This window comes from Leptopilina boulardi, unplaced genomic scaffold, assembly GCF_019393585.1.
Source record: "Leptopilina boulardi isolate dan_hultmark-lab unplaced genomic scaffold, ZJU_Lbou_2.1 LbouV2_392, whole genome shotgun sequence".
NCBI classification, from domain to species: domain Eukaryota; kingdom Metazoa; phylum Arthropoda; class Insecta; order Hymenoptera; family Figitidae; genus Leptopilina; species Leptopilina boulardi.
The window spans coordinates 3,402,350-3,426,383 of NW_026137965.1; the positions used below are offsets into that span (position 1 = coordinate 3,402,350).

The 24,034-nt window shown below is 23.7% G+C and overlaps 2 protein-coding genes across 3 annotated transcripts; one reads left to right on the forward strand and one right to left on the reverse strand.

Annotated features, from left to right (window-relative positions):
- Positions 1-61: 61 nt before the first annotated feature.
- On the reverse strand, positions 62-6,882 carry LOC127288598 (importin-4-like). The gene is made up of 15 exons (XM_051316147.1): positions 6,712-6,882; positions 6,293-6,379; positions 6,090-6,197; positions 5,860-6,012; positions 5,591-5,776; positions 5,195-5,489; positions 4,956-5,113; positions 3,315-3,912; positions 2,944-3,191; positions 2,476-2,687; positions 2,051-2,391; positions 1,759-1,934; positions 1,481-1,689; positions 1,030-1,340; positions 62-964 (listed from the first exon to the last, which is right to left on the reverse strand). The coding sequence occupies exons 1-15, from the start codon at positions 6,763-6,765 to the stop codon at positions 837-839; spliced, it is 3,264 nt and encodes a 1,087-aa protein (XP_051172104.1). The 5' UTR covers positions 6,766-6,882; the 3' UTR covers positions 62-836.
- A 698-nt stretch (positions 6,883-7,580) lies between these two features.
- LOC127288500 (cardioacceleratory peptide receptor-like) lies at positions 7,581-24,013 on the forward strand. 2 transcript variants are annotated; one of them, XM_051315980.1, is made up of 11 exons: positions 7,581-7,829; positions 8,007-8,185; positions 8,409-8,581; positions 8,712-9,638; positions 10,073-10,312; positions 18,595-18,730; positions 19,395-19,592; positions 22,202-22,296; positions 22,556-22,811; positions 23,314-23,494; positions 23,622-24,013. In XM_051315980.1, exons 5-11 carry the CDS (start codon positions 10,190-10,192, stop codon positions 23,818-23,820), a joined length of 1,188 nt encoding a protein of 395 aa, XP_051171937.1. In that variant the 5' UTR covers positions 7,581-7,829; positions 8,007-8,185; positions 8,409-8,581; positions 8,712-9,638; positions 10,073-10,189; the 3' UTR covers positions 23,821-24,013. The 2 variants fall into 2 exon arrangements, with proteins under 2 accessions (XP_051171937.1, XP_051171938.1); XM_051315981.1 differs by lacking the exons at positions 7,581-7,829; positions 8,007-8,185; positions 8,409-8,581; positions 8,712-9,638 and having other exon boundaries at positions 10,058-10,312.
- The last annotated feature ends 21 nt before the right edge of the window (positions 24,014-24,034 follow it).

Sequence of the window (24,034 nt, forward strand, 5' to 3'; positions counted from 1 at the left end):
TATTTTTACTTTAAAGTAAATTTTTTTTTAAAAAAGTTGATAATTGCAAAAATCGAAAATGTAACATTCATAAAAAAGATTTTTATTCGTGAAACTATATACGGAATATTATAATAATAGTGATTCAACTCTTTAGGGTTTGTAATCATATCACAAAAAGCTAGAAAATCTTTCACCTGCAACGTTGCTGTACATATTTTTTTGTTTTATTATATAAAATATTGATATTGTATATCACGCTTTTCTCTCATACATCCTTAAATTTAAAAAAAAAATTGAGTACACAAGAAAAATAGAATACGAAAAAACCAGTGCACACAAAATCTCAGTACTTGTATTGTCTCTAAACTTAAAAGCAAATATTTTTTATGCAAATTTATCAAAATTATTCACAAATTTCGATGTTTTACAGAAAAAAAAATATAATTTTTCTTTTTTGATTTTATTTTTAAGTTTTATTATTCAATTAAATAATTTAGATATTTTAAGAATAGAAATTATCGTTAAAAATATCGAAAACTGCAATTTTCATTTGAAAATAGTGAAAATTTAAAAAAAAAATATCTGCTATAAAATTTTGAATATTTTCAGATTTAAAAATTTCGATTAGGAAATTGTTTTTATAAAATTGCAGCTATAACATATTTACATGAAACCTATTAGAAAATTAGAACTCATTAATAACAAAAAAAACAGTCTTATTATAATTAATTTGAAAAGTGTCAAGAATTTCACGATAATTCAAGCTACTTTTAAAAAAACATGGATTATCTAAATTATTTTCACTATCGTTGTCAAATGAAGAAAAAAAAAAAATTATCCTTACATTAAACATTTTAGGGTGAAAATGTAGCTTGTTGATTGATTAGAATTTCAGGTGTTTGATCTCCAAGTACCATTTGATATTCATTTTGAAAATCACTTCTAACTGAATTTAGAAATTCCACAATTAAATTCCTCGTTTCTATAAACAAAAAAGAAATATTTACATTAACAAATTAATAATTAATATATAATTATTTGACTCACCATCATTACTGTATTTTTTTTCCCGTAAAAGAGAACTTGAAACATTTATCAATGTTGTAATGTGCGGTTTAAGAATTTCATGACCTGCTTTATAAAGCGTTAATATACTCTCAAAAACTGCTTTATTTTCTTCAACATCTTCCGTCAATGGTAATTGATTTATAAAAACCGGAAACACCTGGTCCAATGGTAAAATTGTGAAATTTGTGCTAATTAGCCGAGCAATTGCACCAACAACATTATCCCTTGCTCCAGCGTGAGATTCATTTTGTACTCTATTTGATAAAGTTTGCAGAATATTTGGATAATATCTAAAAATATCTCTAGTTAAGGAAAATGTAAATAATTATTTGACAACTGCAAAATAAATAATCAGAATAAGAATCAGAAATAATCAGAATTGAAATAAAAAATTGAATAAATAAATAAAAAGTATGAAAAAAAAGGATACGAGAAAATCACGTCTTTTCCATGATAGGCAATTTCTCCAATTCCGTAAATTGCATTATTACGAACTTCAGCATTCGAGTCACTTGTGAGTTCAAGAAGTAATGGCATAATTTGTTGAACAAATGGTGCAACTGCTTGCTTTAATCCAGAAAAGCATTCCGATATTGTTCCAACAGCAAACGATCTTTGTGCCTCAGTTTTATTCTTTTTCTAATAAAAAAAAAGAAATTATAACAAAAAGGAAAAAAAATCTAAAATTTTTTTTAATGTTATTCTTACCAGTCGTTCTAGAATAAATGGTAAAAGATTTTGGAAAAAGTGTGCAAACTCTTCAGGAGGAATAACTTTTCCAAAATGTGTCAATAAATCACCGGCGCACTCTATTAGCAATTCATCTTGTTCAGCTTCCATATCTTCCTCGTCCACTTCCTCCTGATCTTGACAATACGTTCGTCCTGTCAAAAAAAAATAAAAATATATTTTTAAATTAAACACTTTTTTTTTACTAATATTTCTTTTTTTTAATTATAATATTTTTAAGAAAAGAAAATATTCGAAATTTCTTTTTTACCTGCTAAAATTTCAGTAATACAATTCATAATTGCCTCCTTGTGACCCTCGATTATAAGAACATCGGATTTAATTTCTTTTAGCATCTCCGTTAATTCATCTAAAGCACTAATAACAACTGAACGCTCACAATCCAGTCTAATAATCTCCGAAAACTTTGGTATAAGTGCTGAAAGGACTTTTTGCGTTGCTTCTTTTCCCTCGATACTATTAATTCTTGAAAAATTAATAGAAAATTGTGCAAGTGCTTCTATAGCCGCCTTTCTAATATCGTCCTGCGGATAGCTAATCACTTTGAACACCTCATTGTACGAAACTTCGAGGAAAGGCAAAAATACTTCTCTGCAAGTAAAAAAAAATAAACAAATTTTTTGTAAATTAAAAATTTAAATTAAATCTACTTTGTAAGTGGATAAAAAAACTTACTCTGTATTTTGTGCAATTTCCTTAAGAGCAAGAATAGCCTCTTCTTTTTCTTCCACGTAGGCATTTTCCACACTGAATCCAGCAATATCTTCATCGTCGTCATCATCTTCATTGTCTGTATTTTCAATATCTTCTTCCCCGTCACTGTCACTGTTTTGCAAACACGGTTCGTATACCGGAAACGCTGCCTCTTCATTCTCCTTGTAATGAGTCTGAAAAATATTTTTTTTATTTTACTAATTACCAAAAAATGTGTCTGAAAATCATTTTTTAAATTACCACAATGAAAAATAAAAAACTACATTAAATATTTAATATTACTGTATTTTAAATACAGAAAGCAATATTTTATATAATAAAATTTTAAGCTAAAAAAGTAATAAATTTTTTCGTTTGTTTAGAACTTGAAAAAAAATTAAACCAGAGCTACAAATTCTATTTTATAAACAAAATAAAAATTTTAATTACCACAACACCCTCGGAACTTTTTATGCTATTAATTATTTGATCGACAATTGGAGAGAGTGCAAAATTCATATCCTTCTTCATCACCATACTAGCGGATGCTGCCAATCCATAGACAGATTTTCTTAAATCAGGATCATTGCATTCTTTCAATAAACTCATACCGCATTCCAAGGATTTTACAGCAAGCGCTGTCGTCGAGTGATCCTTTATATTTTCTCCCACAGTTCTCACAAGTACACCAAGAGTATCTAAAAATTTCCAATAATTCAATAAAAACTAAAACTAAATTTCCAATAATTCAATAAAAACTAAATTTAAAATAATTTATCTTAAATAATAATAATAATAATGATAATTTTTCAAATACTCACCAACCGCTTGAATTTGCAAACACATCGTCTCCTCGCTTTGTTTTTCAATTAAATAAGGATTGAGAATAGCGAGAATTCTCTCTAAATATGGAACCATATTTTCTTTACTTGCATTGGCTGCCGCACCAATTGCACTTAATGCAAGTTCTCTGACATGAACCGGTGACTGTTGATCTAAAGTTTCAAATAATCTCTCCATTAAATTTGGCAAATATGGCAATAGACTGACGTTTAAATTTTCACAAAACATTTCCAATGCATAAAACATTCGATCAACAGCAGGTGGCTCTTTTTTTTCTTGTTTAATGAAATTACAAATTTGTGCAAGATATTCAAATAAAATTGGCAACAATTCCGATGAATAATTACTAATGTCAGGTTGAAGAAATTCAGAAAATTGTCCAAGTGCAAATAGCGCAGCATTACGAACAACTGGCGTTGGATCAACAATACCACTGCAAATACAACGAACAAAAGTTTCAAGATATGATGTTCGAATATATTCTGAGCAACCTTCCGCCAAAACTGCCATTGCCAAATAAGCTGCCTTTTTTTTGTAAATATCCGTTCCCTCCAAACCCGGCTCAATGTGCAACAACTGTTAAAAAAAAACTTTTGATTATACATATTTTCGAGGCACATAAAAATCATTAATTAGAATTTTAAAGTATTTTAATAGAAATAATTAGTTTTTTAGACAAATTTTCAATTTTCAAATTAAAAGACAAGATTTTCTTTTTATACGAATTTTTACATAACAAAATTTTTAGCTACCGAATTTTTATTTTACAGTCATTTTCTTCACATGATTTTTTATTTAAAAGAATTTTAATTTAAAATTAATTTCAGACAATTGAAAATTCTGCATCTCAAAAATTTTGTTATTTAAAAATCCGAATTACATAAAATTCGATTGATTGAGAATTCTGTTGAATTAAAATTCGATTAAATTCAAATTCTCTTAGACAAACAAAAATTCGGTAGCTAAAAATTTGTTTAAAGTAAAAATTCGTATAAAAATAAACTATCAAGAACGAAATTGAAAAATCGTTTAAAAAATAATTATTTCTAATTTCAGAAATTATATAACAAAATATTGTTGTTAAAAATAGGTGTAAAATTAAATTTTAATTTGAGGTTTGAAAAAAGATTAAATTAAAATTCAAATTAAAAGACAGATTTTCTTTTTATACGAATTTTTAAATAACAAAATTTTTAGCTACCGAATTTTTGTTTAGCAGAATTTTTATTTTACAGTTATTTTCTTTACATGATTTTTTATTTAAAAGAATTTTAATTTAAAATTAATTTCAGACAATTGAAAATTCTGCATCTCAAAAATTTTGTTATTTAAAAATCCGAATCACATAAAATTCGATTGATTGAGAATTCTGTTGAATTAAAACTCGATTAAATTAAAATTCTCTTAGACAAACAAAAATTCGGTAGCTAAAAATTTTTTTTAAGTAAAAATTCGTATAAAAAGAAACTAGCAAGAACGAAATTGAAAAATCGTTTAAAAAATAATTATTTCTAATTTCAGAAATTATATAACAAAATATTGTTGTTAAAAAATAGATGTAAAATTAAATTTTAATTTGAGGTTTGAAAAAAGATTAAATTAAAAAAAGTATTTAATACCAAATGTGGAATCAACTTGTCGGGAGGTAAATAAAGAGCAAGTGCATCTAACGTCTGAGTAGCGCAGGTCATTGGCGATTTATCTTCATCATCGCCGTTGAAATAAATTTCCTCATTTTCGTCGTCGGGCCGAGAAGAAATCAGAGCAAAGAGAGTATCTAAAAAATTTATTAAACAATATTAAATAATAAAAAAAGGATTCTTTTAAATAACTGAGAAAAAACGAAAATATTTTTTACCTATGATCGGCTCCACTAATTTATTTTTAACAATGGCTTTTTTCTTAGTTCTCACAAGACAGCCAACAACTGCAATGGATTTTACTCGAATTTCACTGCCAAGGCTTTTATTTTGAGCTATAGTTAAACTCATAGCAATGAGATTTTTCAAATGTGGCGATATAACAGTGACAGCATTGTCGCAAAGTTCTTCAAACAATTCAAAACATTCAATTGCTTTTTCTTCGTGCGTTTCAGATAAGGCAGCAACGGTATTTAACATTCGTGGCATCATTTCATGATAGGCATTCACCATCTGAAATTTATTTATTTTTAATTTACATAAAATTAATCTAATTTAATACTATAAAATAAAAAAAAATATATTTTCATTACATTTACTATAAAAATACTCACATGTTGTTTTTGTGAAACGTAAGGTACAAAATTAAGCATCGTTTTTATAATATAATACGCAATTGGATTAACAAGATCCTGAAGATTATTGAGAGTTTGATTTAAAATTGCCATTATGGCCTGAGAAGTTGGTAAATATGCCTCACTGGCAATTTCCGTAATTATCGATAAGGTATACATACCCAACTGAAAATACAAGAAAAAAAATTCATAAAAAAATACTTTTTCCATTTTAATAAAAGAAAATTACAATTCTTTAAATTTCTCACCTCTTTCTCAGCTACATTGTCACTTGTAATCAATTGTTGTATAAATTGAAGAGCTTGTGGCCATGCATTTTTTGGTAATTCATGTTTTATTATAACACCAACCAATTGAACAATCGCATTTTTCACAGACTTTTCTTTTTCGTCAACAAGTCTCTATAAAAAATAAATATTTTTAATAAAAAATAATTTTCAACACTCCAATAATAAATATAATATAAAATTTGTGTAACCTGCAGAATAATAGCCTTGAATTCATTGCGAATTTGTTCAGGTAAAGCTAACCAATTTTTCCACTTTGAATAACGTTTTCTGAGAAGTACTGCTGCATATTGCCTCATCTGTAAATTATGATAAACGAATCCATAAAAAAAAAATGAGAAAGAAAAATACAAAAACTGTATAATTATTAAGAAAGTGAAAATATTAAAATAACCTCAGGGTTTTGCGATGAAATTGCAATATGGCATAGTTCAGGTGTACTTTCTGGTTTTTTGAATGCTTCTCGAAGTTCAATAGTGCCCTGAAAAAATTAAAAAAAGAAAAACATCAATAAATGAAAAAAAAGACAATCTCGTTAATAATTCAGTAGATTAGTAGTAACAGAATGTATCAGCAAGACAATACATTTTTAGGTTAGGTTCTCAAAGATCTTCAATATTTTATCATTAAAAAGAAATAAATATATTCCTTCATCTAACAATCAATGAGAAAAAAAGAGAAAAAATAATTCATATACTTTTGACAAATAAAAATTAGAATAATTTTTAACCGGTTTTAAAAAGCACGTGTTTTTTTTTTTTTTTGCTAGATGAAAATTTTACAACATAAAATTCATTATTAATATTTACATACCTCTTGAATTTTTTCATTGTCTGGAAGTAGTAGCTTTTTTAGTATTTCCTCCATTATAGATCACAATTTTTTATAACAAATTATTTTCTGAAAAAAATATAAAAGAATTGAAACAATTATCTTTAACGTTGCAAATGTGTGGTGTGTGCTACTGCCAGTGATGAACAGTGACGTACTAACTAAAGGCGCATGTCCAAATTTTAAAAAGTACTTTTTGATTCAAAAGTTTTTTACATAATAATTATTTTAATATTATTTAATGAATTTTATTCATTGTAAAATCGTTTTTTACTCATAAATAACATTTATAGACAGTTATATTTTTCTGTTAAGAAATAATTATTTTATTTCAAATGAATATAATTTTATGCGATGTAATAAAACTTTTTAAAATAAATATACAAGTCTTGAATGCCGGTAAGTGTTAATAGAATGCTAATTATTTCGAGTAATCAATTCTACTTAGAATTATAAACGCCCTTTAGAAGAATTTGCTACATGAAAAAATTCAACTATTATGATTTAATTAATAAAATATATTTAAAATTCAATAAATAAATAATTATTATATTTTTATTATCGTTATTATTATTATTTAGAATAAATTTTGCAAAAATATAAATAAATTATTTGTAAATTTTTGCATATTTAAAAAATAAATTCAAAATCTTTCTTTTTTAAAATACAAACAAAAATTTTTAGTTATTTTTTTCTTGAAAAAAAAAATAAAATATAATTTTCTATTTTTCGTTGTGAATAAATTTTATTTTTCTAATTTTATATAAGTTTTTAAGAAAATTAAAAAAAAATGATGTAAATGACTATATTTATCGGTTGACATGTGAATTTCATTTGTACTAATAATAAGTGCCAGTCATTTAAAGTTGTCTAATATATTTTGTTCGACAAAATAATAATGGATCAGGATACTTTACAATATTATTGTAATTTTCGTCGACCTCCAGGTCCAATAAATATTTGGAATATTGTTAATAAAAAAATTAATGGAAAATGTGTAAAATTTAAAATTCAAGAAATTTTTGATGACATGCATGATGCTGTAATTGAACATATGTGCAATGATTTTATTAGGGAGGAAGAATTTTTTTCCAATTTTAGTAAGTAATTATTAAATTAATAAAGAAAGTTTTCAATATGGAAATTAATAATTAAATATCTTTGAAATAATATTAATTAAATAATATAATTAAATAAAATAATTAAATTAAATAATTGAATAATATTAATTCATTTTCGTTCACTAATAATTAAATTAATTTGAAAATTAATTTCAGAAATCAAAGACACTCCAGATTCTTATAAAGAAATACGAATTTTTTGGAAAGAGATTTTAAAGTGTGGTATGAGTATAGTTGCAATTGTCGATAAACCTACTGAAAAAATACCTGTAATTGCAGGTGTTAATATACTTTTTGTTTCTGTTAAGAAAGCTGATGATAAAACAACATTTAAAGTGAGATATTTATTTATCTAAATAATATAAATAATCAAAATAATCAAAATAATAATCTCAGAATTAAATTTAAAAAAAAATTAAAATAAATACAATTATTAATTATTATCAATTAATGCATATTTAATTAAATATTTTGATATAAATAATATAATTTTTTTTTATAAAAAAATAATTAAAATTAAAGGTGCGAAAGAATTAATTGAAAAAAAATCTGCTTTAGAATACATTTAAAACAAAAAGTCTTTCAATGATGGTGAAATTGATGGAAAAAATTGCATCTGAATCCGTTTGGCATCAAATTTATAGAGCTGATAAATATTTAATTGGATGGGGTTTAAGTGTTGATCGTAATTTTCGAGGAATGTCTCTTGGTGGCCATATACTGTCAGCAAGGTAAAAAACTATATTCACTGTAAATATGATAAAAATTGATTTCTTTAAATTGTTAAAACAAAAAAAAAAAAAGAAATAAAATTCAAGTGAGAAATTTTTAATTTTTCTTTTTTTTTAATATTCTATATAGACATCTTTTAAGCCGCAAGTATGGAATTCCAGTTTCCGTAACACTTTTTTCGGCACCTTCTGCGATTAAATTAGCTGAACACGAAGGATATGAATGTCTGGTAGAAAAAAAAGTTTCTGACTTGCTCAACAATAAAGGAGAATTAATATTCAAAGGAAGTAAATCTAACTGTTTTAAATTTATGGGAAAACGATTTTAAAATAATAATTCATAAAAAAATATATTTTTTCCATAAAATATTAATATACAGAAAAAAATTATTTTTGTTGTTAAAAGAAAGAATATTTTTTCAGAAAAAAATATTTTGTAAAAAAAAAAATAATTTTTGTAGAGAAAAAAAAACGAGGAAAAAAATATTTTTTTTTGAAAAAAGAAATATTTTTATAGAAAAAAATCTTAAAAATTAAATTAAAATATTGCTGCCCAAAAAAGATTTTATTCGTCAAGTCAATATAGCGGGGAAAATTCTTCAGTCGCGATCCGCGCGTGGTTGGAGCAAGAACTCCTTTCCTCTCGCTCTCTCTCAAAAAAAAAAAATTATTTCTCTCTCTCTCTCTCTTATTTTTATCATCAAATAAAAAGAAAATTTCATCTACTTTTTAATTAATTAGAATAGTTTTATTTTTTTTAAATGAAATTTAATTTCCTTATGTAATTTGGCAATGCTATTAGAATATTAATTATTTAAAAAATTTTTAAAAATAAAAGACAGCATTAATATATGAAATTGAAATAAATAATTTTTCTTAATCATCCCAAGAAGATATGAGAATAGAAGAAAAGAATGCGAATAAAATGGAACAACAAATTAAATTCTCAAGTCCTTTGCTCATTTTTTTTTTTTTTTTTTTGTAGATCGTCGTACACCATATTATATGGAAAATTAAAGAATGAGTTGACAAAAAATGCCAAGTGCTTTTAAGAATGGTAGACAAATATTTCATATTTAAATTAAAAAATTATAATTTTATTATTAAAATATTAAATAATAATAATAAAAATAAGATTTGTCATCAAAAAATAAAAATTTAATTTTTTTTTACTTTTATCTTTTCCATACAATAGTTATTTATAATCGAAAAATCTTTTCATCTCTGAGAAAGAAAAAATTCGCGTACCGCTTTAAAATATTGCTTAAGTTGACGAAAAATATATCGCGTACATTTTTTCTTCTAATAAAATTAAAATCTGTATTCGGTCGTAATTTAAAAATTTTGCTGTTTTCATCTCATTTTTTAATCGTAAATTTTATTATTTTTATTTTATTATTATATTACAAAAAATTTTTTTTGGAAATATTTTAATTTTATTTTTTAAATAAAATTTTGAAACAAAATTGTAAACAATTTTTAATTGTAAAGAATTGTCGTAAAAAAAATGTAAATTGAAATGAGAGGCATAAATATTTCACAAATTGCCAAAAATTTTATTCGATTGAGAAAACGTGTAAAAAAAATCTAATCAAAAACTAAAGTGCAATGAATTCAAATGATACAAAATATAATGTAAGTGATGAACTTTATCTCGAAATAGAAACCCTTAATGTTTCATTGACAAGTGTCAACATTACACAGGAAATTGATTCGTTCTACTTCTATCAGGTAATGTGTTTTCCATTAAGAGCCACTTAATTAATTTACAATATTATTATGAGAGACACAAAGCCGTAATTTAATTTTCATAATTGTCAATTACAATCATTATTCATGTTATTAATTATTCGAAATAATCACGATTTGTTATTTAACAATTATATTTTTTTTTCTTGAAAAAACATTTGTTTCGAAAAAAAAAAAATTTCCATTAATGTGAATGAAGAGCAACAACTTTTTTTTCAACTTGTCAACTTCACATTAAAAGAGTAAATCTCCATAAATGCGAGAAAACTCGTATAAAGGTAATTTTCTAATAAGATAAGAACTGCGAGTTTTTTTTTTCAACCAAGTGAGGATAATATTCTATATGGCGAAACATCAACAATTTTTACTTTTCCAGGACTAAGCGACAGGTTTACTTTTTTGATTTTTTTTGTCAATCAAAAAAATTTTTGCCAAAAAAATTTCCTTTTAAAACTGGATTATTGGAATCAAATCGCTGGGTTAGTGGAAAAAAGGATACGTCCGTTTGATTTAACTATGACGTGTCCTTTTTTTCCAATAACCCAGCGAAATCATTTTTTCAAAAAAAAAAAAAAAATGACTGCAAAAACAAAGAAAATTGACATCGATCGATCTTCGTAATAAATTACTGAATCGAATTTTTTTTTTTTCAACTGACGTGGATTTTTCTTCTAATAAACACGTATTGAATGAAGTTACTCGGTGCCATAAAGGTTTTAAAGAAATTTTAACAAGAATATACTTTATTTCCTTTTGGCAAAAGAATTCAACAAAGTACCATATGAGTTAGCCAAGAAACTTTTTTGATTTTTTTTTTATCATATAAATACGTGCACGCATCTAAACCAAAAAAAAAAAAAAAAAATGTCTTCACTAATTGCTTCTTTCCCTTAAACTCCACGTATGGTAAAAAGAATTCAAGTCATTCAAACGACATTTTTCATTTCCGTAAATAAGTGCAAACAATTTTTTCCTTTTGGAAAAGATAATCTACCCTTTTTTTTTACAACAAAAAAAGTGAAATATGAAAAATATTTCATGATTTTTAAAATTATTTCCTCTGGTTATAATTTTATTTATTTTTTTTTGGTTATATTTGAATTAATTATGATAATAGAGGAAGCAGATAAAGAAATTCTATGAAAAAACGAAATTACGGTAGAAAAAAAAAAAAAAAAGGGAAACCATTTCTATGGGAGAAGACCGTGTATCGATGTAGAAAAAAAAAACTTCCAAGGGTCAGGAGAGCCATTAAAGGTATATAGACAGAAGACAGAATTTCAAGTTCTTTGTCGACAGATTGATTCTTTGCTGAAAATCTAGAGCTTTCCGGAAGTGACATCCGATTTAGATTATCCTCTAGAAAAAAATAGATAGAAACCATCAAAAGACACGAGATTTCATTACAGCTACTGTGGGCAATAAAAATATTTGAAAATTAATTAAAAAGCTAATATTAGTCGAGATAATTTTATTATAATAATTTCTCTAAAATTTTAGCAAAAAAAAATATTACTAAATCAAATAATTAGTAAAAATTTCTACTAATTTTCAATCTACTAATTTCTAATAATTTTTCTAATAATTTTTTTTTTTTAGTAAAAATATTACGAAATCCAATAATATTAGTGAAAATTTCTACTAAATTTTTTAAAGACATTTTTCACTAAAATTTTATGTAAAAAAAATTAATTAATTAGTAACATTTTTACTAAAAAAAAATTAGTGAAAATTTCAACTAAAATAAATTAATGAGCGAAAATTCAAAATTTAGAGAGAAAATTAAATAATAATTAGAAAGAAATATAAATTTCAAAATTTTTATTTTGATTTCTCCCACATATTCGATTTATATATTGAGGGGAAGAAGGTTTGTTAGAAGTGTGAAATGAAGACATATATTTAGGATTACAAGTTAGCGTGCCGCGAATCTCCCGCGCATCAAGAAAAATTATCGCTCACCATTAAAGCGTCCCGCACATCTGATTTGTGTTAATAAACTGTAAATTTTAAAGTCTAAAAAATTTTTTTTTTGCAAAAAAATAAATGACCAATAATCCTAAAATAAAAATTTCTCTTCTTTAAGGCGAGTTTACAATTTATTTTCATAAAATTTGTTTTATCATTTTAATTTAAAATTATTTTATAAAAAAAATTAATTAAGTTTAAATTTCTATTGTGGCAAAGTTATATATAAATTTGCTCCAACAAAGGTAAAAAAGATAACGTATAATTTAAAGCATTCATTATTTTTAAGATTATTATTTCAAAAATTTATTTCATAGAAAATTATTTTCTCCCCCCCCCCCCCAAAAAAAAAGAATATTATAACTATTTATAATTTGGAAAATATCTTTTTAATCTAAAAAGATATGGATCAAAATATAAAAGATATTATATGATTTACTTTTACGAAATACAATAGTGAGTTTATATAAATATCATATATATGCATCAGATAAATGTCCTTTCCCTTTTTCTTCATAAAATGGAAATTTTCCCCAAAGTTATTCTTCCCTCTGACAGAATTCTAAGTGCTTTTTAAATAATAGTTTATTTCACACTTCTCTCTCTCTCTCTCTCTCTCTCTCTCTCTCTCTCTCTCTCTCTCTCTCTCTCTCTCTCTCTCTCTCTCTCTCTCTCTCTCTCTCTCTCTCTCTCTCTCTCTCTCTCTCTCTCTCTCTCTCTCTCTCTCTCTCTCTCTCTCTCTCTCTCTCTCTCTCTCTCTCTCTCTCTCTCTCTCTCTCTCTCTCTCTCTCTCTCTCTCTCTCTCTCTCTCTAAATAAAATAAAATAAAAACAATTTTGTAAAAAAAAATTTGAATATTATTCCAAATTATATATATTTTTTAAAAATTTTTTTCTATAAATTTTTTTTCGGAAAACTGATATGAAAAATTGAGAAAAGATTATAATAAAATACATCAACAAATTTCCCGTACATTATAAATGTATTTCCTCGACATATAAAAGTATTAAGTACAAAGCAAAAAGCGAGAATAAAACTGCAGTTTCGATCTTCGTAAAGCGAACGAATAAACATTTCGAAATATATGGAGGACAATTTTCGAGTGAATAGGGAGCGGATATTCCCAAATCTACTTGTGCGGTTCGAATTTAAACGACAAGTCGTAAAAAGCTTGCTTTTCATATGTATATATATATAAACCTTTCATTTTTATAAGATCTTCATTTTCAAATTTTAGAGGACATCAAAAATATAATATAATCTTATAAAAAGTTTGACAATCTCCAAAATATTTTTATTTTGCATATAATTATTTAAAAAATAAAAAGAGGAACAAAAAATTTCGCAATATATAAAAAAATGAAAAATGTACACATGAGTGGAAAGACATGTTATGGAATCAAGAAGATCTTTTGATTAATGTCTTTTTTTAAAGCGATATTTTCTTGAAAAGAAAAAAAAAAATTCATCAACTTTAAATTCAGGGACTTTATTGAAAAATAAGGTAAAAATGTTGAGAACAAGAAGAATACATTCTCTTATCGTCATAACCAACTCTCGCGCACTTTTATAATAATATAATAATGCATCACCCAAACTCACAATATAAATTCTAATGTCATCTGTTTTAAATCTATTTTATCTCAGGGACATTTTTCTTAATCTCTTATATTACTTTGTTCTTTTTTATAATATTACATATATTTCTCTAAAAGAAACTTGCAAAAGATTCTATCGTAATGCATCAGAAGATTAAAAATTCGTAATTTATTATTTCAAATGTTTCACATTAAATTTTGGATAATATAAATCTTAAATAAAAATAAAATTTCAAAAATCAACATAAAATTCATATTTAATTAAATTTTAATTTTCGAGATAAGAAAATTTTATTAATCAATCCTATGAATCACATTACTTTAAGGTAAATTCTTTGACCGTTTAAATTGAGTTTCTTTCTGATAACTGAAAAGCGTCTGGCAGACTTTTCTCTTGATTTTCTATTTTTCTTTCTGGTTTTTCTCATACTCCGTGTGCATGATAACAATCTTTCTTCCATGAATCTCATTCTCTATAAATTTACTTCCAAATTCCAAAAAAAAGACAACTATTAAATTCCTTTTCTTTTTTTCAATCATTAAAATTCGATTTTTCAAATTTTTAAAAATGTGAATTATTTTTGTCAGTAATTTTCCAAGACTGCGTCAAATTGAAGATTATAATAAAACTTTTCAACGTAATTTTATTTCTTTTTTTTTCTTTAAAACAACATAACGTGATATTGTCCGTAAGTCTGGATTAAACTACTAAAATTTTCACCCCTATACATCCACCTCAATATATATGTATATATATATAGAAGATTCGAGATTCTTGACGTAGCGGCAAAAGCCAAAGAAGTTGAAAGGAGAACACGCGATCTTGGCACAGAAAAAGAGATAAAAAAAGAGATAAAAAATACGTAAAAACGTTAAAAACAAAAAAGGGGGAAAAAAGGAAAAATGAGATAATGGCTAGTTGTGCTAAACGAACTGTGTATCAAGTTTGTCAATGTGATTATATTATAATATATTCCTAACTTTTCTTCTTCCTTGACATCATTTAAAAAGAGCGCATATATCGCAAAAGTGTCCGTATAAAATATATATATATATATATATATATTACAAAATCCAATTTTTTTTCCCTTCAAGAAAATGATGATGATGATACACCAAAAATTATGATTAACCAATTTCGAATCTATAAAAAATTCTTATTTTCATTTGCATTTAACAATAGAATTAATTTTTAAAATATATTTAATTTTAAATGTATTTTTTAAAGTACCAGAGAAATTTTCTTTATTTTGGAAATAAAGAATTAAAATAGTATTTTATTTTTTATTATAAACTAGCAAAATTAAACGCGCGCAAGCGCGCCAAATTGAATATTTAATTATTTGTTATATAAAAATTAAAGATTAATATTATTAATAATAATTTAATTTATTAGAATATTATTACATATTGAATGATAATAATGAAAATTATATGTTTACAGGCCTCGGATTACACGACTTTTTCCGACTTTTTTCAAAAATACGACTTTTATCGACTTATTTTATTTTTAATAAAATGCGACATTTTTTTTTACATTTGAAAAAAAGGAATAAAATACATTTTTTTAGTATAAAATGTAGATCTTCTTCAGATCTTCTTCAATTCAATTATTTAACAAATTTTGAACTAAAATGATTCTTCACTAAATTAATTATTTTCAATAATTTTAATTAAATACATCACAAATTCAATTATATCAAAATTATTTTTCAATTAAAATTTTTTGAAATTTAACAATTGTTTATAATTTAAAAAAAAATATCACAATAAAATTGAATTATTTTTTAAAAATTTCTATTCAAAATAAACTAAAATTCAATTATTACCCGAAATTTTAATTCAAAATCAATTAAAATTCAATAATTATCAAAAATTTTCAATTTAAAATTTTATTATTTACCAAGTTTTCAATTTAAAATGAAATAAAATAAAATTATTTTCTAAAATTTCTATTCAAAATTAATTATCCAAATTTTTAATCAAAAATGAACTTAAATGAAATTATTATCCAAAATTTCAATTAAAATTCAATTATTTCCCAAAATTTTCAATTCAAAATGAACTGAAATTCAATTATTTTCTAAATTTAAAATCAAATAAAATTTCATTATTCTCAAAAATTTGAATTCAAAATTAATTGAATTTTCAATAATTTGAATTTAAAAGCATCGAAAATTTAATTATTTCTAAAATTTTCCATTGAAAATTTTGTTTTTGAAATTTAATAATTTCAATTATAACTCTAAGGAAATTCAATTATTTTTAACTATTTTAATAATATTCTTTGAAATTTCAACTGTCTGAAACCATTTTTCAATTAAAAATGATTTTCAAATTATTGTATTTTGTCCGCATTTTCTAATAAATTTTTAGTGAAATCATCTAAAATTTTAATTACAAAACACTTAAAGTTTCAATTAATTTCAAAAATCTCAATTTTAAATCTGTGAGAATTCAATTAAATTTAGAAAATGTTTTCCAAAAATTGTTTGATAAATTATTTTCAGTTCCGTAAAATTTAATAATTGTTTGAAAATTAACAATATCTTTTGAAATTTAATTATTTCTAAAAATTTCAACTTTAACCCTTCGAAAAGGATTATTATTAAAAAAAAAAAATTTTTTTTTTTTTTTACACTTTTTATATGATTTTAAATAATCGTATGGATTTTGCTAATTTTTAATTTTATTTAATTTAATTTTTTTTTTTAAACAAAATTTCTAAAAAATGGTAAAAAAAATATATTTTTTTAAATTTTGATAACCTAAAACACTTTTAAACCCTAAATAATTTTATGGAAAAAATTTTTGCCTAATAACAACGACATTTTTTTTAACTGAAGGAAACCGAAACTTTTTTCCCCTTTGTCAAAAATTTGTATCTCGAAAATTTGGGCACTAAAAAAATTTTTTTAAAAAAATATTTATCCGAATTTAAAAGGTTTTAGAATCGCATTTTTACATTTTAGAATCGCCAACACAAAATATATGATAATTTAAAAAAAATAAATAAATAAATATAAAAAAAATATATGGAAAAAACAAGCTCCAAGCTCATGAGCACATTATAAAAAATTAAATACAACAACATGAGATATAGTAATTGATGATTTATAATATAGTAATTTTCCACGATATCTGAAGGCAAGATCATATTGTCATTTTTTAAATTCTATCTAGAATCTCACCTCGTGTATATAAATGTATAATCAAGCACCGATTAAAGTGCCTGTTGTTTATGATAGGCGTATAAGGTATAAACCAAAGTTGATGCCAATGACCGAAGAAAATTTATATCGCGATGGTATATATAATACAACGACGCAAACGGGGTGTTACAAAATACAAAGTGGTAATAAATCTTGTTCTCCTATTTCTCATAGTATAATTTCCCCCCATTTTATGGGTGACGAAATTTCATGTGCACCAGCAAAAAAAAAAAAAAAAAACGAAAATAATCCACATTTTCAAAAATTAATTCAATATATAATTGGAAAAATAGATTATTTATATTTCAAAATTTTATGAATTATTTAACTAAAATATTGCAAAATTTTCTCGAATGCGAGAGAAAAAAAAATGCAATTTCTCAGAAGAATTTATTTTTGTTAAAAAGACCATTAAAGAATGACAATGTAACTATAGGGTTATTTCAGGAGGTGAATTTTTTTTTTTTTTTTTTTTTTTTTAACAACTTCTTGACATGATATCGACATATAAAATAATTGATCTGTATATATATTCAACGGTCAGCCTTTCAAATCAGTAGGCCTGGCAATTCTCATATGATTACACGAATCACAAACACGACTTATAATGATTTCTCCACCTCTATCAAGAAGGCGGAGATATCGATATCAATCCATATTGGTTAAAATATAAAATCAATATGTAAATTTTTATACAAATATAAAAAAACAAACAAATAAAAAAAATAAACAAATTTCAAATTAAAAATCGCCAGTGTAATTTACAATATTTCGATATTTATTGAAATGCGCTAATTTTTATTTCTATCATTATTTAGAATCTAAAATTATTATTATACAATTATTAAAATTAAAAAAAAATATTTTTTTTTCAATTTTAGAAATTTTAAATTAACTTTTTTTGAAATCCATATACGATTGTTTGTTCAAACTCATGAAAAAGCGTATAAAAAAAAATTGACAAAAAATAATTAAAATTGTAGAAGTTCAAATTTTAATTTTTCGAAAATTTTGAGTTTTATTTACAAAATTATTAACTAATTAATTTGTTCTCAATTTTATAATAATAATAATAATAATAATACAAATAATAATTTGTATATTTTAAAAAATACACCAAAATGTTAATAAATAATAATATTAATGTAAAAATTTATTTAAAAAAATATTAATTATAATTTATAAAAATAAAAAATAATTATATTATAATTTTAAATACAAAATTATCAGAAAAAAAAATTGGCAACCCCAAAGAGCATAAATTTCTATAGATTAAAATTTTACTTGTCCCTCCCCTTAATCAATGATTCAAAACTGAATTTTTTAAAAATTATTATTAATAAATTATTAATAATATTATTAATAGTATTTTTAATAAATTATGATTAATAATATTTATTGAAATATTGAAATATTAATAAATTTTTGTATTTTCATCAAATAATTAAAAAAAAAAAAAAAATAATATAATTTTCCACTGTTACAGACTGAACAATTTACATTCCTATCTATTTTACTCGCAATAATTGTCGCCGGAAATACAACAGTATTAGCATGTTTGCTAATGGGAAAAAGAAGAAAATCACGAATGAATTTTTTTATCAAACAACTTGCATTTGCAGGTAAGATTATAATATAATCAATAATTCACTAAAGGGATTATTATTTTTCATTAAAGAAAAGTAATTTGTCATGATGAGTTAGAAAGACGAATTTCTCTTATTTTTTATTTTTTTCCCTATAAGTAAAAAGCCATTGTCCAAAGATTTTTTATTGAAGTGTAATATTCGCTCGACATCATTATTTCTACTCAGAACATCTGGCTTTCCATTGTCCTCGCAACAAAAACCATACGATTTTTTTATTGCCTAAATCTAATACATAGAAGAGATTTATATAAATCCGCCATTAAGAACAAAATTTCGTGAATTTTTTTTTATAATTATTAAAAAGAATGAAATCAACAAAAAATGATACGTCGCAAGATGAATAATAATCTAGTGAAATTTTCTGTTTTTTTTTTCTTTTTGGCGAAAGGAAATGAGAAAGATCATAAAACTCAACACAATATTCCAGCAATTTGAAACCTACGCCTTGGAATCGTAATAATTGAAGTGACGTTGACAATTTTACGACTTTATTTCGAGATGGCAAGAGGGATGTTCCTGTATTATAATTAATTTCGCTGTATTAAATTTTTTTTTAATCAACAAGTCTGAGAATTTTTTTTTTTCGAATATTAAAATTAGAAGTATAGTTTTTCTCGAAAATGAATTTCTGTTACAGATTTAATGGTGGGTTTGATATCTGTTCTAACGGATATTATTTGGAGGACAACAGTCACCTGGTATGCGGGAAATATAGCTTGCAAGCTAATTAGATTTATGCAAGCAATTGTAACTTATAGTTCCACATATGTTCTCGTTGCCCTTTCCATCGATAGATACGATGCCATAACAAGACCAATGAACTTCACAGGAAGCTGTACGTATGTATTTTTTATTAAAAATCTATCAGTTTAAAAAAAAAACATTTTTATTCTTCAATGAAAAATTTTTATTTTTATATAAATTATAAATAAAATTAACAAAATAACTAAAAATTTTTTTTTTTAAATTCTGTCCTAACTTGAAGTTGGCCTTTTCTAATTTCACGTGTATTTTTAAATAGTAGTCTTATTACGTGTCAAATTTTGACAATTCTTTTTCTCATTTTTGCCAAAGTTGCATAATTGTGTTTCCAAATTTCGGAATAAGTTTTTTTAAAATTCCAAATTCGAAAATTCAATTCACGAAGCTGAAGTACACAACGTTTACCAACGAAATTTTTTTAAAACTTGTATATTGATTTAAAAATTGTATACATATACAAAAAATTTATGATGAGAAAAAAGATGCGCCAGGAAATTTCGTACAAGATAGTAATTTGAAAAAAATGTATTTTTCAAAATTAATTTTTAAGGTACTAGGGGCCAACGAATACCTATTAAATATTAATTATAAAAACACAGGCCTCGATTCAACTTAAAGACACAAAAAAAGTCGATTTAGTCGATTTATATTCCAAAAAAAAGTGGATTTGTTTTTTATTTTAACAAAAATATTTTACAGATTTTTAAATAAAAATTTTTTTTAAATAATAATCCTTTTCGAAGGGTTAAAGTTGAAATTTTTAGAAATAATTAAATTTCAAAAGATATTGTTAATTTTCAATTATTAAATTTTACAGTACTAAAAATAATTTATCAAACAATTTTTAGAAAACATTTTTTAAATTTAATTGAATTTTCAAAGATTTAAAATTGAGATTTTTGAAATTAATTGAAACTTTAAGTGTTTTGTAATTAAAATTTTAGATGATTTCACCAAAAATTTATTAGAAAATGCGGACAAAATACAATAATTTGAAAATCATTTTTAATTGAAAAATGGTTTCAAATAGTTGAATTTTCAAAGAATATTATTAAAATAGTTAAAAATAATTGAATTTCTTTAGAGTTATAATTAAAATTATTAAATTTCAAAAATAAAATTTTTCGATGGACAATTTTAGAAATAATTAAATTTTAGATGCTTTTAAATTCAAATTATTGAAAATTCAATTAATTTTGAATTCAAATTTTTGAGAATAATGAAATTTTATTTGATTTTACATTTGGAAAATAATTGAATTTCAGTTCATTTTGAATTGAAAATTTTGGGAAATAATTGAATTTTAATTGAAAATTTGGATAATTAATTTTGAATAGAAATTTTAGAAAATAATTGAATTTTATTTCATTTTAAATTGAAAACTTGGTAAATAATTAAATTTTAAATTGAAAATTTTTGATAATTATTGAATTTTAATGGATTTTGAATTAAAATTTCGGATAATAATTGAATTTTAGTTTATTTTGAATTGAAATTTTAAAAAAATAATTCAATTTTATTGTGATATTTTTTTTTTAAATTATAAACAATTGTTAAATTTCCTAAAAATTTGAATTGAAAAATAATAATTTTGATATAATTGAATTTGTGATGTATTTTATTAAAATTATTAAAAATAATTAATTTAGTAAAGAATCATTTTAGTTTAAAATTTATTAAATAATTGAATTGAAGAAGATCTGAAGAAGATCTACATTTTATACTAAAAAAATGTATTTTATTTACATTTTTTTTCAAATGTAAAAAAAATTGTCGCATTTTATTAAAATGAGTCGATAAAAGTCGTAGTTTTGAAAAAAGTCGGAAAAAGTCGTATAATCCGAGGCCTGTAAACATATAATTTTCATTATTATCATTTATAAATGATAATAATGAAAATAATAATTAATTTAATTTATTAGAATATTATTATATATTATAATATGGAATAATATTCTAATAAATAAAATTATTATTGATAATATTAATTATTATCAATTATTAATTAATTATTAATTAATTTCTTTAATTTCTTTATAACAAACAATGAAATACTCAATTTGGCGCGATTACGCGCGTTTAATTTTGCTAGTTATAAATAAAATTAACAAAATAAATAAATAAAATTTTTTTTTAAATTAATAAAAACTAATTTTGTGAGATTGGATGAAAAGAGTTTTAAATATCTAATTATATGTATATGACTTGAAATATATTTACATAAACATTCAAGGGGTCGTTTGAGTATATTTTTGCCTCCTTCTTTTCTTCTGCGACATTTTAGCATTTGATGAAAGGAAAGCTTTACGAAAGAGGCAATTTATCACTCGACCGTCTTTTTCCTGGGGGCCATTTGCAAAAAACTTCAGATGCATTTGTTACATCGCTCAGCTTTCACAACATCTTAACAGCTAAATCAACGATGTTATTCTTACAAAATACTCTTGAATATATTCATCTTTTTTTTTATGAACTACCATAAGGACATTTGTTAACTCTAACCATGAAAGGTTTATGAAGAACATTTTTTTTTCCAATTTCAATACAACGTATTTGTCGTGATTTTTCTTTTTTATAATAGCAATTAATTATTTTATTTTTACAACTAGAAATTAAAAACTACAAACAAAAAAAAATTTTTTTTTGATAATATTGACAATATGAAATTCATTGGTCTTTCAGGGCGAAGAGCTCACATATTAATTGCCAGTGCTTGGGGATTATCGACAATTTTTAGTAGTCCTATGATTTTTCTCTATGAAGAAAAATTAGTTCAGGTAATCAAAATTTTTACAACGAAAAAAAAATTAATTTAAACAATGTTTGCTTTATTATCAAATAAATATTTTCTTGAACCAAATAATTTTTTTATTTAAAAGAAATACCATATTTGACTTAAAAAAATTATTTCATAAATATTTGATAATAGTCAAGTAATCGATTATTTGAATTAAATAAATTTTTTTTCAGTGTATAAAATGAAAAATTAGAAAAAAATTCCTTTGAAGTAAAAAGATTTTATTCAACAACTTTCAGGGTAAATTGCAATGTTGGATTGAATTGGGATCACCTTTATATTGGCGAATCTACATGAGCCTTGTCAGCATCACAATTTTTATTTTACCAACTTTTATAATCGGTGGATGTTATTTGGTAATTGTGGTAACCATTTGGTCACAAGGAAATGTCATACAAGAAGGGCCAACACGTGAAATAAGAAGAGCATCATCACGAGGACTTATTCCCCGGGCAAAAATCAAAACAGTCAAAATGACCTTTGTCATTGTATTCGGTAATTGTTCAACAATTTTTTAAATTAAAAAAATTTCTGTCAAAAAAAAATTCCTGATAACAAAATTTTTAATAAAAAAAATTTCAAATAAAAAAATTTCTAAAAAATATATTTATAATTATATATAAATAATATTTATAATAATTATTCCAAGAAATTCCAAGGCGGAGAAAATAAAATAGAGCGAAAATTGAAATGATCTGACCGCAAGGAAAGATAAACCGTCGTCAAAATCGAATCGCGTTTGAGATAGACAAGAGAAGAACGGGTTGAAACGGCCAAGTTCGAAATAAACCTTGTCTAGGGTATTACGAAATCCCTTCTTTTTTTTCATTTATCCCGAGGGAATGATTCCACTTTGTCGAAAGATAGCGAGTTTACCAGATTCGGCACTTTTTATCTAGAAAAAATTTTGCCTACTTTATCAAGAAAAAAAAAATCAGTATGAAAAAAAAACCCAATATTTTCTAAAATCAAAAAATCATATTTTTTTTTCTTTCAGTGTTCATTTTATGCTGGAGTCCTTATATAATTTTCGATCTACTTCAAGTTTACGGTCACGTGCCTGCAACACAGACAAATATTGCAGTTGCCACATTCATTCAAAGTCTAGCACCTTTAAATTCAGCAGCCAATCCTATTATTTACTGTCTTTTTAGTACACCATTTTGCAAAAATATTCGGTAAGATAAAAAAAAACTAATTTTTAATTTTTCAATCGAATTTTTAATGAAAATGAAATTTTTAAAATTGATAAATTTTTTAACAATAAAGTATAGGGTTAAAATAAAAAATTTTTATACATTGCAGAAATACTCAAGCCATATCGTGGATCGTGGGATGGTGTCCAACCATTCCACAATATTGCTTTAGTACAACTGCCCCTCAGAATAGTTCAAGAACGACAATGACGACTTCCTTGACTGCCAATTCATCCCGAAGGAGTGGTTGTCAAAATGCAACGTTGCATTCGGCATCAAGAAAACGTGTAATGATTTCTTTGGTTTAAAAAAAAGTGTTTTTTTTTCGTAATGAAAATTCAACTCTCAAAAAAGACTTGACAAGTTTTTCCATAAAAATCTCATCGATAATTATTACGAGCATTGTAATTATGTAACTTTGCTATGACATTTGTAAATAAGTTAATAAATAATTGTATAAAACAAAAAAAAAACAAAAAAAAATTGTTTCAATCTTTCCTTTCATTCCAAAAAAAAGGAAAT

Coding starts and splice junctions, on each gene's coding strand:
- LOC127288598 (XM_051316147.1), bottom strand. CDS start 6,765: ATGGAGGAAATACTAAAAAAGCTACTACTTCCAGACAATGAAAAAATT. Junction 6,198..6,292: donor TTTCATCGCAAAACCCTGAG/GTTATTTTAATA, acceptor CATAATTTACAG/ATGAGGCAATATGCAGCAGT. Junction 965..1,029: donor AAAAAAATACAGTAATGATG/GTGAGTCAAATA, acceptor TTTTGTTTATAG/AAACGAGGAATTTAATTGTG.
- LOC127288500 (XM_051315980.1), top strand. CDS start 10,190: ATGAATTCAAATGATACAAAATATAATGTAAGTGATGAACTTTATCTC. Junction 18,731..19,394: donor CAAACAACTTGCATTTGCAG/GTAAGATTATAA, acceptor TTTCTGTTACAG/ATTTAATGGTGGGTTTGATA. Junction 19,593..22,201: donor AATGAACTTCACAGGAAGCT/GTACGTATGTAT, acceptor TTGGTCTTTCAG/GGCGAAGAGCTCACATATTA.